This window comes from Maniola jurtina, chromosome 9 (assembly GCF_905333055.1).
Source record: "Maniola jurtina chromosome 9, ilManJurt1.1, whole genome shotgun sequence".
Classification (NCBI taxonomy): Eukaryota; Metazoa; Arthropoda; class Insecta; order Lepidoptera; family Nymphalidae; genus Maniola; species Maniola jurtina.
This window is the reverse complement of record NC_060037.1, coordinates 10,268,659-10,282,805: the sequence shown is the minus strand read 5'-3', so window position 1 is coordinate 10,282,805 and position 14,147 is coordinate 10,268,659. Positions and strand designations below refer to the sequence as shown.

At 36.1% G+C, this 14,147-nt stretch overlaps 1 protein-coding gene across 1 annotated transcript in view; it reads left to right on the top strand.

Moving 5' to 3' along the window:
- LOC123868229 (collagen alpha-1(X) chain) overlaps window positions 1–12,895 on the top strand; it is a 43,646-nt gene extending 30,751 nt beyond the window's left edge. Inside the window, exons 11-22 of the mRNA XM_045910659.1 lie at window positions 19–162; window positions 791–880; window positions 1,606–1,840; window positions 2,535–2,606; window positions 3,870–3,982; window positions 4,089–4,181; window positions 5,899–6,018; window positions 6,255–6,385; window positions 8,363–8,542; window positions 8,913–9,056; window positions 10,533–10,613; window positions 11,733–12,895. Coding sequence (XP_045766615.1) covers window positions 19–162; window positions 791–880; window positions 1,606–1,840; window positions 2,535–2,606; window positions 3,870–3,982; window positions 4,089–4,181; window positions 5,899–6,018; window positions 6,255–6,385; window positions 8,363–8,542; window positions 8,913–9,056; window positions 10,533–10,613; window positions 11,733–11,805 — 1,476 coding nt within the window. The 3' untranslated portion in view covers window positions 11,806–12,895. The remainder of the gene's footprint in view (window positions 1–18; window positions 163–790; window positions 881–1,605; window positions 1,841–2,534; window positions 2,607–3,869; window positions 3,983–4,088; window positions 4,182–5,898; window positions 6,019–6,254; window positions 6,386–8,362; window positions 8,543–8,912; window positions 9,057–10,532; window positions 10,614–11,732) is intronic.
- Window positions 12,896–14,147: the final 1,252 nt, after the last annotated feature.

Here is a 14,147-nt window from a genome sequence, read left to right as displayed (position 1 = left end):
AGATTTTTGTTTCTAAAGGGTGAAAAAGGCGAAACTGGGCCAAGAGGGAAACGCGGACATCCTGGTGCGCCGGGCCCAAGAGGGCCACCAGGTCTTCCAGGTCCTCCCGGAGTACCTGGCACTAATGGACCTTCTGGAGACATCGGGTTACCTGGGTGGACGGTAAGTTATAGTAAGCTGCTGTTTAGGCACTCGTCCCACCACCGACGAGGAATCGACTAGCTACGGACTAGTTTCTCGCTCATGATAAGTACACACAATTGGTTTGTGATTCCATGTCAATAAAAAAGATACATATAATTAAGTACATATTAATAGTTGATCTCTGACTGTGCAGAGGTGAGAGTGAGTAAGAACTCTATCCCTACTAGTTTGTAGCATGGACAAGAGCTATCAATGCAAAACTTATACAGCAATACCCTCTTGGTGGTCAAAACACTCGCTCGTTACACTCGCACACTTGCTTATAGCGTAGCGACACAACTATCACAACTACCCACTCAGTTCTCGTTGCTCGCCAATTCGTTTCTAGTTTTTAGCCTAACTTGATTCTAGCTAATCGTCGACGGTCGGAAGATAGCCTCAATTAGTAGCTGAGCCGCTCCAGCTTCACTCTGGAGTCTGGAGAGATTAATATCAAGTTTGAACTGTACCTACGTTGATAGATCAGTCAGTCAGTTTTATTTTTTACAAATACAAATTACTTAGTATTACTTACTTAATCAGGCCCGGGATAGGTTCGTATTAAGTCCGGAACTATAAATCATTCATTAAGTGTCGCTTTTAATAGGGTCCACCGGGTGCAGCAGGTCAACCTGGTCCACCGGGGCCGAAAGGCGAAAAGGGAGATTCTGGCATCCCTCCAGCGGCCCTTGAAAAGGTAACCGAGAACAACAAAGGTAACAAGCGACAGTCGATCGACAAAATGTTGCTCGTTTTGCCCGTCCGTCTATTTGTTACTATCACCTAAAAAATTACTGGTTTTCAGCAGCTGTGTATCTAAAATTTGAATATTTAGCAGCTCTAAAGTGTATCTAAAAGCTCGGACATTTTATAGCTGAGCTTTAGAAAAGCTAGATACCTAGACTACAAGTAGTTAATGTGAGCCTAGCTTTTTTGCTAATCTCATTTAAGAAACACGCTTTGCATTTCTTCAGTGCCTTTCGATTTAATAATACTGATAAATCGATATTATTTTGAGTACAAAAAATCCGTGACGTCATCAGTATGTGTGATTTCTGAGCACATTTATGCTGTATAGATGACCCCAAGCTTCTTGAATACTCTGGTCTTTGATATGGTAGAATTAGCATTGAACAGGTATCTACGAGGAAGAGACGGGAAGTAGAAATAGAGTATGACCCGTACCTGCACGCCCCACGTTCTTGTAAAGCAAAGCAAAAAGCTTTGTGTTTATCATTAAACCAGCGCATACTAGTACTTCAGAGAGCTTAAGAAGTTTGGTTTCACTCGAATTTTGAGTGCTGAAATATTTAATCGTGCAGTAGCCTACATATATTTTGTGTGTCCAAGCCTTTCTAAATGCAAATAAGAATACCTTCACACGTCGGACGGAAATTACGTTGATCATTAATTTTCCTGAAGGTAAAAGGTGAGAAAGGCGATCGAGGGTACGACGGGGCACCAGGCCCGCCGGGAAAAGATGGGCCCAAGGGACCACCGGGTCCGGCAGGCCCACCCTCCTCTAGCATGCAGTATATACCTGTCCCGGGTCCACCAGGTCCCCCGGGACCTCCAGGACCTCCCGGAAGTGCTAACGAAGTTACTATCGACACATTGACAGACAGCCCTGGGATTAATCGACACGAATCTGGCACAGGTGGGTACCTACTTAAATGCTCTATGATTTTTCTGCTATCGTTTTAGAACTTAAATTTAGTATACTAACTCGTATTATTTTTAATTAAATTATTATTACGATACTAGAGGATGCCCGCGACTTCATCCGCGTGGATTTAGATTTTTAAAGATCCCGTGGGAACTGTTTGATTTTCCGGGATAAAATGCCTATGTCAATATACAGGGACGCAAGCTACCTCGGTACTTACCATATTTCATACAAATCATGGATGGGTTTTTAGGAATCCCGTGGGATCTCTTTGATTTTCCCGGATAAAAAGTAGCCTATGTCCGTTCCCGGGATATAAGCTAACCCTGTACCAAATTTCGTCAGAATCGGTTAAACTGTTGGGTCGTGAAAAGGTAGCAGACAGACAGACAGATACATTTTTGCATTTATAATATTAGTATGGATTCAATAATTTTAGATTTTTATTTCAATGTAATTTTTTAATGTTCAAAAATAATCCAGAGGTCTTAAAGCCTCAAAATAAACAATAGGGGTCGCTCTCTTCTATAATCACCTTGTATAACTTGTATTGTAGTGTAGACCTATTTCTCTTGTAGAGAATTTCATACCCAATTTAATGTTATTCTATTTTCTATACAATTTTAATAGATACAGGTATGTTAGACGTTGTTTTCCTTTCGTAACTGTTCTCCACCTCCAACAGGCAAACCTCGGGATCCTTTACAAATCCTGAGAAACTTGAATAATTTAATGCAGTACAAGCAAGAACAATTTGGTGAGTAAAAACAAAGTCCTCCAAACAAAACTATAACTTAACAACAGACTGCAACCTTCTTCACTTTGTTAGTTTAATAACTCTGTGCAAAGTAATTACCATAATTTATTTAGTTTCGTAATAGTTATACAAATTGGATGAGCAAAGTCTTAAGAAAGCTTGCTTAGATTAAATTTAGGTATGTTTTACGTACAAGTTTACAACTTTTTAATTGAAACTGAAGTAGGTAGTTATGCATGATTACTAACCCCCGACCCAAAAAGAGGGGTGTTATAAGTTTGACGTGTGTATCTGTGTATCTGTCTGTGGCATCGTAGCGCCTAAATGAATGAACCGATTTTAATTTAGGTAGTTTTTTTTTTGTTTGAAAGGTGGCTTGATCGAGAGTGTTAGCTATTATTATCCAAGAGAATCGGTTCAGCCGTTTGAAAGTTATCAGCTATTTTCTAGTAACTGTAACCTTCACTTGTCGGGAGTGTTGTAAATTTTTAATTTACACTTGTTTTTCTAAATAAACAGGTAATGTTTTTTTGGAAAATGTTATTGCTTCCATTGCTCTGAATGCCCTAATATTATCCCTGATGATAATTTAATTAGTGTTTTTAAATGGCTCTAAAATTCTTCCAGTAATTTATTTTGACGTTGAGCGCATTACGAACCTTCCATCTACTAACATAGCAAATATTTTAAACTAAAATTCTTGAAATCTGGAGTGTGAGGAATCGATACCGTCAGTGTTAAGGTTTTCGCACATTACACAGACTCAATACAACCGACTCGACTCATAGTAAAACATGGAGAGGAGAGATTTATTTCGCATGGTCCACGCGTCGTACACTTCTTCCAAAATAAAGATCCCATCGTCGCGTTGGGGTCAAGTCTGTGTAATGTGCGAAGATCCTAAAATACGACAAAATAGCAGTTGAGGAAAGTTTTTGTTTTGTGTGTGAAAGGTTGACTGACGAACTAATAGCACGGTACTTTATACCACAAAATAGATCTATAACACTGCAGGTTTTAGGGGTACTTTATACCACAAAATAGATCTATAACACTGCAGGTTTTAGGGGTACTTTATACCACAAAATAGATCTATAACACTGCAGGTTTTAGGGGTACTTTATACCACAAAATAGATCTATAACACTGCAGGTTTTAGGGGTACTTTATATCACAAAATAGATCTATAACACTGCAGGTTTTAGGTCAGAATTTGTTTTATCTGACGCCATGTATAACTTGATGAGTTTTTTTAATAAACAGTTTTCCAAGATCCGCAAGACTCGATCAATGAGAACCCTGAATTTGATGATGAAGAAGATGGGAGGACTTTAGTCGGAACGATTTTGTTCAAATCAACGGAATCTTTAGTTAGGGTAAGTAAACTACTTAACGAAGAAGAAATTAAATATGTAAATGAAGAAATCGTAACAGCGTCTACGATGGATTCAACTTTTTAATAATATTTTTGTGTTTGTCTAGCTGGGTACAAACAGCCCGCGCGGGACATTAGCATACGTCTTACAAGAGCAGGCTTTGTTAGTCAGAGTCAACAAGGGCTGGCAGTATGTTTCGGTAAGTAATACACGCGCGAGCAAAAAAATTGACTCAGGTGCCATGCAGACCATCCTCCCGATTGCATAAGAAGAGTATATTCATTGCAATCGTAATCGATAGCAAAATCTGCTCCTTGATTGGCAGTGAAAAAATGAAAAGCTGTGAAAACCGAATTCAACCAATCAAGGGGCAAAACTTGCTGTCAATTACGGTTACATTTTGACGACTGACAGTGTAGGTGAAGCCTCTAGGTTTTGATACATGTACTAATAAGTACTTTTTAAGTACGTTTAATAATTTCGACGTACTTACTAACTGAACTATGTGTAAGCTCACCTTTAATTATCCTGTAATCTGTTATTCTTGACTTCAGTGCCTATTCTGTATACAACATTTAATTTCCACCGTGCGGTTTGACTATAACGATATTTTGGCTCTCAAGTGTTATAATATTTCAAAATACATAAGTAATATTCTCCACGAAAGCTTCACAGCGGTTTTAATATGTAATTAATACGCAGTTGTGGCCGGATAATTGGAATACCGGTTCATAATAGCGCCAGCAGTAAATTAAATAGGTACCACGACGAAAACAATTTGATTTTCATAATTAATTAATACTCCGTTTGCTTTGTCATCTTTCCTGCAAGGTTTTAGGGGTCCGTACCTCCAAAGGTAAAAGGACCCCTTAATTTCATTGACCGTCTATCCGTCCATCTGTCTGTCAAGATAGTTTTACTCAGGAACGCGTGGGAGGTATCAAGTAAAAATTAATATGAAATACAGCTAAGGTCTGCAATCCCTTGAAGCTGTGAAAAAAATCAAACTTCTAAGTCAACTCAATCAAAACCTATAGGCACTTCTCGTTAACCTAGAACAATAAAATTAGACAAGAACCAATCTCTTTTAGCGCAAGTGAAGGAAAAACCGAAAAGTGTAGTAATATTACATTAAAATTTGCGATTACAAACGCAACAAAATAACTATCCAAGGTACAGAACCCCCGATGCGCGAGTTTAACTCACACTTGACCAGTTTTTCTTTATTACACGGCTTTCGGGTTCAGAAAATTCATCTGGTATATCCGAGAATGTCGTGAAAAGAAAATCTTAAATTTAAAATTCCGTTTTCGCCTCCAAGGATATGTATCAACGAAAATGTGATAGCGATGGCGCGACTTAAGGTTGTCAGGGAAATATTGCTTATCTCCCAGAGATTTTTCTTTTAGCGCTGAGACAGCTTGATATTATAAAGACACTGGTTTTGGAAACATTAATTTTTTAATCTGGACGTACCTAATAGCGGTTCCAGATTAACGTTTTTTATACGAATAAACTAGTTATTGTACGCGCGTCTTTGCCATACGCACTTCTCGTGTACGCGCGAGCCGTTTCTACGTCAGGCTCTCTGGCGTACTGAACGCAATTACTATTACGCAAAATAATTGCTACTGACTGACCCACTGATTCGAGCAAACATATTGGAATGAGCGTGTGTATATGCGTTCGATTTGAAACAGTAAATGGAGTGCGTATAATTCAAATTCAAATTCAAATTCAAATTATTTTTATTCAATTAAACTTTTACAAGTGCTTTTGAATCGTCAAAACAATCTACCACTGGTAATTTATATAAAGCTCGTATACAAAAACAACCCGCAGAAAAAACGCTAGTCTGTACCCGCCCTAAGCAGTTCCTTCAGTTATCATTTATTATGTTTCTATTTCCTAAACAGATGGGCTCGTTTTTGAAAATACAGACTCCTCCAGGAGGGCCGACTCTGACACCTTTACAGAATATGCTGGAGACGTCAAGTTTGGTTCACCACAAAAACTCGCCCAATAATAGGCCAGTTGTAAGTATTTATTATCTAATCTAAAAGAATCCTACTTATCCATAAGATTTTATTTTGGATTTGTAAGCTTTTGGGACGACTAGGGTCAAACCTGGGTCAAATCCTTTTCATTCTTGGGCCCATACTCAAAACTGAGCTGGCGATGGGTGAATCATCATGATGGTGATGATATTTCGATTCATTAGTCATTTAATTCAGTTTTTCAATTATTTTTATAAATCATTTTTTCCGAACAGCTACGTCTCGCGGCACTAAACGAGCCCCACACCGGAGATTTGCACGGGGTGAGCAGTGCCAACTATGAATGTCACAGGCAGGCGGAAAGGACTGGCTTTGAGGGGAGCTTCCGAGCATTTATCTCTTCGAGGTGCGTTGCTTTGTGACTTGCTTTTTCCCGGACAGCTACGTTTAGCAATGTTAAACGACGCCGGAGATTTGCACGAGGTGCATGAACAGTGCCGTACGAATGTCACAGGCAAGCGGAAAGGACTGGCTTTGAGGGGAGCTTCCGAGCATTTATCTCTTCGGGGTGCGTTGGTTTGTGACTTACATTATTATTTACGGTTTTTGACTCTGGTCATTGAGAGATTTCACAGAAAAAAGTTAGAGAATTAACAGTTATCACAGGTATTTATGGTACAGTGCCGTTTCCTTTCTGATTGTCCGCAACTGCGATAGCAGTTACACATTTCATGTCAAACAGTTTCCGTTATCGTTTTTTTATTGTTACTAGTATTGGTATCGGATATAAAATAGCACGCTTCGTGTGGTGTATTTTTTATCAAATCTATTGATTTCGGAGGACGAGTATCGATATGAAAAAATGTGCAGCTGCATAACACACTTTGCGCACTGATATTTGACATACCGAAGGATTTGAAAGCCTGCCACGTTTTTATTTCATGTGATTTATAGAAGTAATTACGACCCGGAGTAAGACGTATAATTAATTATTTTTTTTGCAAAAATGATATCATACACTTTACAATACACGGGCACGGGAGAGGTCACTTGGCCATCATTTGCTTTGCGTCTTGTAGCATGAAGCATCCTTTAAACTGAATTTATCTGTCTCGCTTTCATTCTCTCTGTCCCTCTCTCTGTGTGTTACTCTCTACGTCTCCTTCTCGTTCTATCTCTCCTTATCTCTATCTCTCTCTGCACCGTTTTCCCCTTAAACAAATGATTTCTAAACAATGATGCAATTAGTTGCAATTATGAAGTAAGTTCACTTACTAATTTTTCACTCATTTTTGACCTCGGCTACACCATGTGAATTTTTTCAGTCGATCTATAATAAATATCGAGTATTTTGGTTTGAGTAGTAGTCTAACTTATTATAATATCTACTTTATAATAGCGCATGATTCACCGTCTATCGTCTGAATAAACATCCAGTGGTTTTGCATAAACACTAACAAATTCTACCAATTTTATTAAATACAATAAAGATTATAAAAGTATCACTTTGAAAAATTCTAATTCTGTTTATTATTTTGGTAAAATAATAATTTATTTTTGTTTCTAGAGAAAATAATCTCTCATCTGAAATCTTAAGACCCCTCAGAATTCTCAGACGTGCTCATACATCAAAGAATAAATTAATTCGAGTCATTATCAAGTTTCAAGGTGCTTTAAGGTTACGGACGATGAAACTTAATCGGTATTTGGTGATAAAAAAAAATTCTAATTAAAAATGTTTAAAGGCACTAGGGTGAAAAGTTTATGACGTCAAGAAAACAAAAAGAATTAATACTAACGTTAAACTTTGACCATCAATATGAGCAAAATGGGTTGTAATTAAATCAGGATTTGTTTACTTTGTTCTAAAATTTCACCTAATACCTTAATAATTATGGGAGTATGAATAAATACTAATTTGTTCAACTTACTTTGCATTTTCGTTGATTAAAGATTAATGTTAACAGTGAATGTAACTTTAATCACCTGTCATACAAGTGGATCTAACAAAACTAAGCAAACTGACGTTTTTGGATAAAAGCAGACTTTACAGCAGTATACAAGAAACAACAAGCTATTTGCTATAATCCGCCACAACAGACAAATTCGTACAATATACTACGTGCAGTATGTAATAATATACGCGTATTATTAAGGGTTCCCGTTGACCTAGAATCATGAAATTTGGAAGGTAGCAATGTCTAATACCTAGCACAAGTACCTATAGGAAAAAAATCCAAAAACTGCGAACTTGTGGTCACATAATAAAAAAAATTATAAATGTAATATTTTGTACGGATTGTATGGAACTTCTCGTGTGTGAGTTTGACTCGCACTTGACCGATTTTTTTCCTAAAATTGACACTTATCTGTGTTTATACAGGGTGCAAAAAATTGACACCATCGTGAGCTGGGTGGACCGCGAGATACCAGTGGTGAACATTCGAGGAGACATCCTCTTCAACTCCTGGGGCGAAATGTTTGATGGGTCGGGAGCTTTATTCGCGCACGCTCCCAAAATATACAGCTTCAATGGAAAAAATGTCATGGTGGACCCCGAATGGTAAGCATTTTTAGAAACCTAATTCCAGGTGGATGATGAAATCGTGGACATCAGCTAGGGATAACTAATTTTTCGATGCATAGTCAATATACCAAATCCAAAAAGTGTCCCGTTTTAGTGCTTACCTTGTACCTTGTGCTCTAAAAAAACTTTTTCTGTGTTTCTTTTTCTGTGACTTACAGCCTTTGACAGTACAGTCAAAGGCTTTAAGTCGTTTAGCACCTCAATGATCGCGTGGCAAATGCGTTAGGTGTGTGTGTGGCGTGTTTATATAAAAAGGTCATAAATGTGACAGGTTTTGATGCAATAGGTTCGTGGAATTGCTACTCGAATTCTGAGGCTGACCGTACATCATAATTTTTTTTCAAAGGCCCACAAAAGCTGTTTGGCACGGAGCGACTCCAAACGGTGAGCCGACGATGGATTCATACTGTGACGCGTGGCACAGCAGCAGCCATATCAAGTTTGGCCTCGCTTCCTCTCTTCGCTCCAATAAGCTGCTCGATCAGGAAACGTGAGTTTGCCATAATCCATAATAATAAATTTTATAACAAGCGAGGAGGTTATACTTAGTATTTCAGTTTCGAACTAATATCTACTTCGATATCCAATTGGAACAGTGCCGGACTCCTCTTTGAAACGTACTTCAGCCAAACCAGCGAACTGCCATAAGGTTTTATTACTAGACTTATACAGGATGTCATTTCTTAAGCGGTGAGTTAGGTGAAAACAAGAATGAGTTAAATGAAGTTTTTTTTTTATTTTAGAGAAGAGACAAACTACAGTCAGAGAGTTTCAAAATTTAAAAAAAAATTATACGTAAACATAATTGATTTAATGGTTATAATAATTAATTATGTAAACTTTAAATAAGACTACGAGGGTTACAAACGCGTCCTAGTCTGAGAAGAATCCCACAAAAAAATTCAGCCAGACCAATGAAACGAAACCAACTCATAAACAAACATAAACCCAGTATTAACTAAAAAAACATATTCATCTAACTCCTTATTTGAAGACTAGATTTCTGCATAATATTAATTTCTCACAACTTAATAGTGTACCGATTATTACCACGGTAAAATCAGTTCTGTTTTTTTTTCTTCAGAAAGTACAAGTTTCGATATAGTTTCAATATCTTTGAATACAGTTTTTCCTTTCTTTAAAACCAACGATATATTTTCTTATACCGTTATATTATATCTCTTAGTTTCAGTTCGCTGACCGCTGTTGAAATAACACCCTGTATCTATAACAGAAAAATATCCAGCGACGCCTCTGCGACCCGAACGAATTTGGGTCATCTGATATTTGCTACAACTTTTTTTTATGAATGAACCAATATTTTTATCTCAAAAAATATTTACTTTTCTTATTTCCTTTACTATCTCTGTGTCTGTGAAATTTATATCATTTATATAATTTCACAAAGTGATTGCATTCGCATTTAATGGAATTAAATATTTCGTTTTTGGCACCGAACTGATTTTCATTCAATACAAATATTATTTCCTATTATCATATTCTTGTTTAATTTAACTTCATCATACTATTATAATTTCACAACCTTTATTTTATCAAGTGCTGAGATCACTTGGAAATTGAGCGTTTAGTTTCTCTCTATAACTACTGAAATAGATTCCTACTATAAAAGGATTTTCAGGAATTCCACACCAGTGAAGCCGGGGCTGTTTAGCTATTGTATACAAATAAATAAAATTGAAGTGTATGTTTGTAATGTCAAAATAAAAGCTTTACGAAAGGCATATGAAAATACATACATAAGTACGATACTCAAACAAAAAAAACCTACATATTTTAAAATTTGTCTGTCTAGCTTTCTGTTTGTTCCAGCTAATTTCCAAAATGGCTGGACTGATTTTGACGGGACTTTCATTGCAGATAGCTGATGTTATAAGAAATAAAGAATTAGGGTATAAGTAGATATAATTCGAAGATTTCTTATTTAAATTGCTTCATTATCACACAGGTATCCATGCAGTACGCGACTGATCCTGCTCTGTATTGAAACCACGCCAGTTAACACAGTAAGGAGAAAAAAACGTTCAAAGTAAGTTGAGTAGGTAAGATATCATACGCAGGTATAGATGGTATACTTTACGAAAACTATTTGGCTGTATTTGTGTGAGTGCACACGGGCACATTTTAATAGTGTTCGTGGCGCTCAGTTTCAACTGCGATGCGGTTAACATTAAACATACATATGCGTTAACGCTTAAATCGGTACATTCACTACTACAACCAAGGCTAACAGCTCGTTCACACAGGCTGCGTAAGCGTTGCGTAAGCGTAGACATAGCGCGTACCATTGCGTTGTAATGTACGGAACTTTATGAGATATGGCATACCGCTTGTGTGGCGTGAACGTTCGCGAATCACACGCGTCACTACGCACGTGTCACGTGCTTGGTGTGAATCGGCCTTAAGTGGTCATCGTGAAATAAAACATCTATGCAACATCTATGCAACTATACAATTACGTATTTCTCTTCATTCCACCTTTTTCGTGTTGATTGCAGAAAGTTCAGTTTTTCAAACCGCACCCTATCCAGTTCGAATTTATTTGGGACTGAAACTAGTTTGAACCAAGTTTGACCATACCGACAAAGTGAAGTATTCTTCAAGTGGAACTTTCAGAATTATTTCAGGGCTAGTTATTCTATTGCTAAAAAGCATTATGTACCAACCAAGCAATTCAGTTTCTCTATTTTTGTCTACATTAGAAAGGGAACCTCCTTTCAGCTTTGAATTTTGAGAATTTTTTTTGAGAAGAGTGAATAGGCACCTTCTAGGTAAACGCGTCCCATCTTAGACCACATCATCACTTTCCATCAGGTGTGATTGTGGTCAAGCGCTTACCTATAGTGAATAAAAAAAAAAAAAAAAAGCTTTTTAGATCCAAGTACTTATGCTAGGCGTTTATGATGACTCATACTGACTGACTGACGTACATAATCTATATAATATGTATATATGTATGTAGGTAACAATCTGATGTGGTTGTAAAGCAAATTGAAGTGAATCGCAAGCCTGTCTCCCATACAAAAAAAAAAAAAACAAAAATATAATATCACAATCTTTCCGATTCTCAAAGGAGAATATTCAAATACAGACATTTACATAATACATTCATTCCATATGAAGGTAACATTCATGTTTTCTGCCGCAGATATCGTGTATCCGACAAAATACATTTCCTGAAAGACATCGAAGATCGAAACGAGACTAGACCTCATTTATAGACATTGAATTCATATTTTATTTAACCTTTAAGTGCTCACATGGTTAAGTAATAAGAAGATCTAAATATTGAGATAATGTTGCTCTAAGATCTTCACTCATCTGAGAACCAGATGAAAGGTGTTTTTTGCGAAGCAAAAGACGTATATGAAACAGCATACTTTGAACGGGTTACCTTAATTTACTCAGTTTAAGACTACCTTAAATTTATGTTAAAGTAAAGTTTTTTTTTTAAATTCTCTTTTCAAGGAAATAAAAGGTTGTTCTTATTTTGAAACCTATCTCATAGTTTACTATCTTAACTTACCTAAATTGACAGGTTTAAATCTAGTGCTATTATTTTCCGCTGGAAAATCAACAAAAAAGAGATACCAACACTTTTAGACCTATAATTTTGGTTTAGTTCAGAGATAGTGTAGGTATAACCAGATAAAATGGCATAATGTCTATTAATTTCTTAAAATTTTGGGAATGTAGAATTAACAATGCAAATGTGACTATTATTATTATGAATAAATAAATCCTTGAATATACAGTATAAACGGTACATGTTTTCGTAAATTCAGAATGTCACATTATAAATACAACATGCAGTTAATTTTCATTATGATAAATCATTTTTCAGTGGTTATGTTTTTCAGTATCAATGAACATCGAAATAAATTAAGTACAGTTTTTCAATTGCGGTTTGAGGCCCGCGCAAGTGGCTAAACCTCAAAAATGATAACAGAGAGAATGTACGTTGTAATTATATCGAAAAATCTGCACTATAATTTACGCTTTTAATTTAAAAAGCAGAACATTTTGCAGTTCTAGGTTTGAATTTCTAGTTAAAACAGTTTTAATTCAAAATCGTCAACTCTTTTGTTTGATAAAAGCAGACGTTAAGTACTTTGCGGTATTTCATGAACTACAAGCTAATCCACCCAAATAGATAAATCTGTCTGTTATAACGTGCAGTATGCGATATACACCGCTCGCCCCTCTACTACTAATGAATTGGCAAAAGCAATACAATTACTAGAGTTTTAAAATAATTTAGGTTTCACCGACACACACCACATCAAAATATGTCTCAGCGACTTAGTATAACCATGTTTGTCGGTTTTGTGTTAATGAAAGTTTGAATAGGCATAGACAAGCAGTAAATTGTATAACCCTCACTCAGAATCGGTGGTTGATATTATGTTATATGTGTGAAAACTCACTAATAGAAATAGAAAATATAAACTTTTGCAAGTACTTTTGAATCGTCAAATGCATGCCACTGGTTCGAATACGAATGCCCATGTTAGTACTTAAAGGTTAAACATAAGCAAATTGTGAAGACTGTAAATAATAATTTATGTATAGGTAATACAGTTTCTAAAACAAATCCTGGTGGAGCATAACGACAATATAAAAAAACATTCATTTTGTGAGAACGGTTTCCAACCACATGATAATAGTTATTATGATAATTAATAGGTACAGCTAAAATAAATTACTCACAAAAGTTTAAAATCTTCTTATGTCGTAAATCAGAATGGTATAAGTAAAGTGGTAATTCCAAGTAACCCGTATTAACTTAGACCCTAAAACTTAGTTTAACTTATAGCTTAGAACAAGGGACAGAACTTACGCGCACATTTTATCTCCAAGGAGTCCTGGAAAGCGAAGTTAAGTAAACTAGACTTACGCATAATAAATTCACAAGTTTTATGTTTCTTACAAGTTTTTAAATACTTAATAAAAATATTTTTCTTTATTTAAAAAAGTATAACAATAAATTTATTCTTTTCAACATGATGAGTACCTGTAACTTTGTAAGGCAATTCAACAACTCCTTTCCACTTCTAATAAAATTATGTATTATATTAGGGTGTGGTCGTAAAAAAATGTATAGTTGCATTCATGACATCGTAACAAACGTTACATACCTGACTCAATGATACATTCATGATCAACATAAAGCTTAGTTCAGAATCATACAATATTATGATTAGAATATTATATTATTTTTACAATATTATATTATTATTGAGATGCATAACGATTTCGCGACCCTGGGGTCCCGGTCCTTTAGTAGGCATACGAGGGGCCAAAGCCAACTCGCAGAGACCCCATTAGACATTATAAACACTAGTTTTTTTTAAGAAATTAAATTAAGTCAAAATTGAATTTCTAAAGAAGTGTACTCTCCGCCTTACAATCGGTCATGACCGTAACGTTACACATTTCGTTACATATGTTACAATCATGACAGAAAAAAGCGAACGACATAAGCTCAAATCAAAATATCACTGTACAGCGAATAATTACGGACAGAGAAGTAGTTTCATTGTTTTACGCGATAACAAAGCTT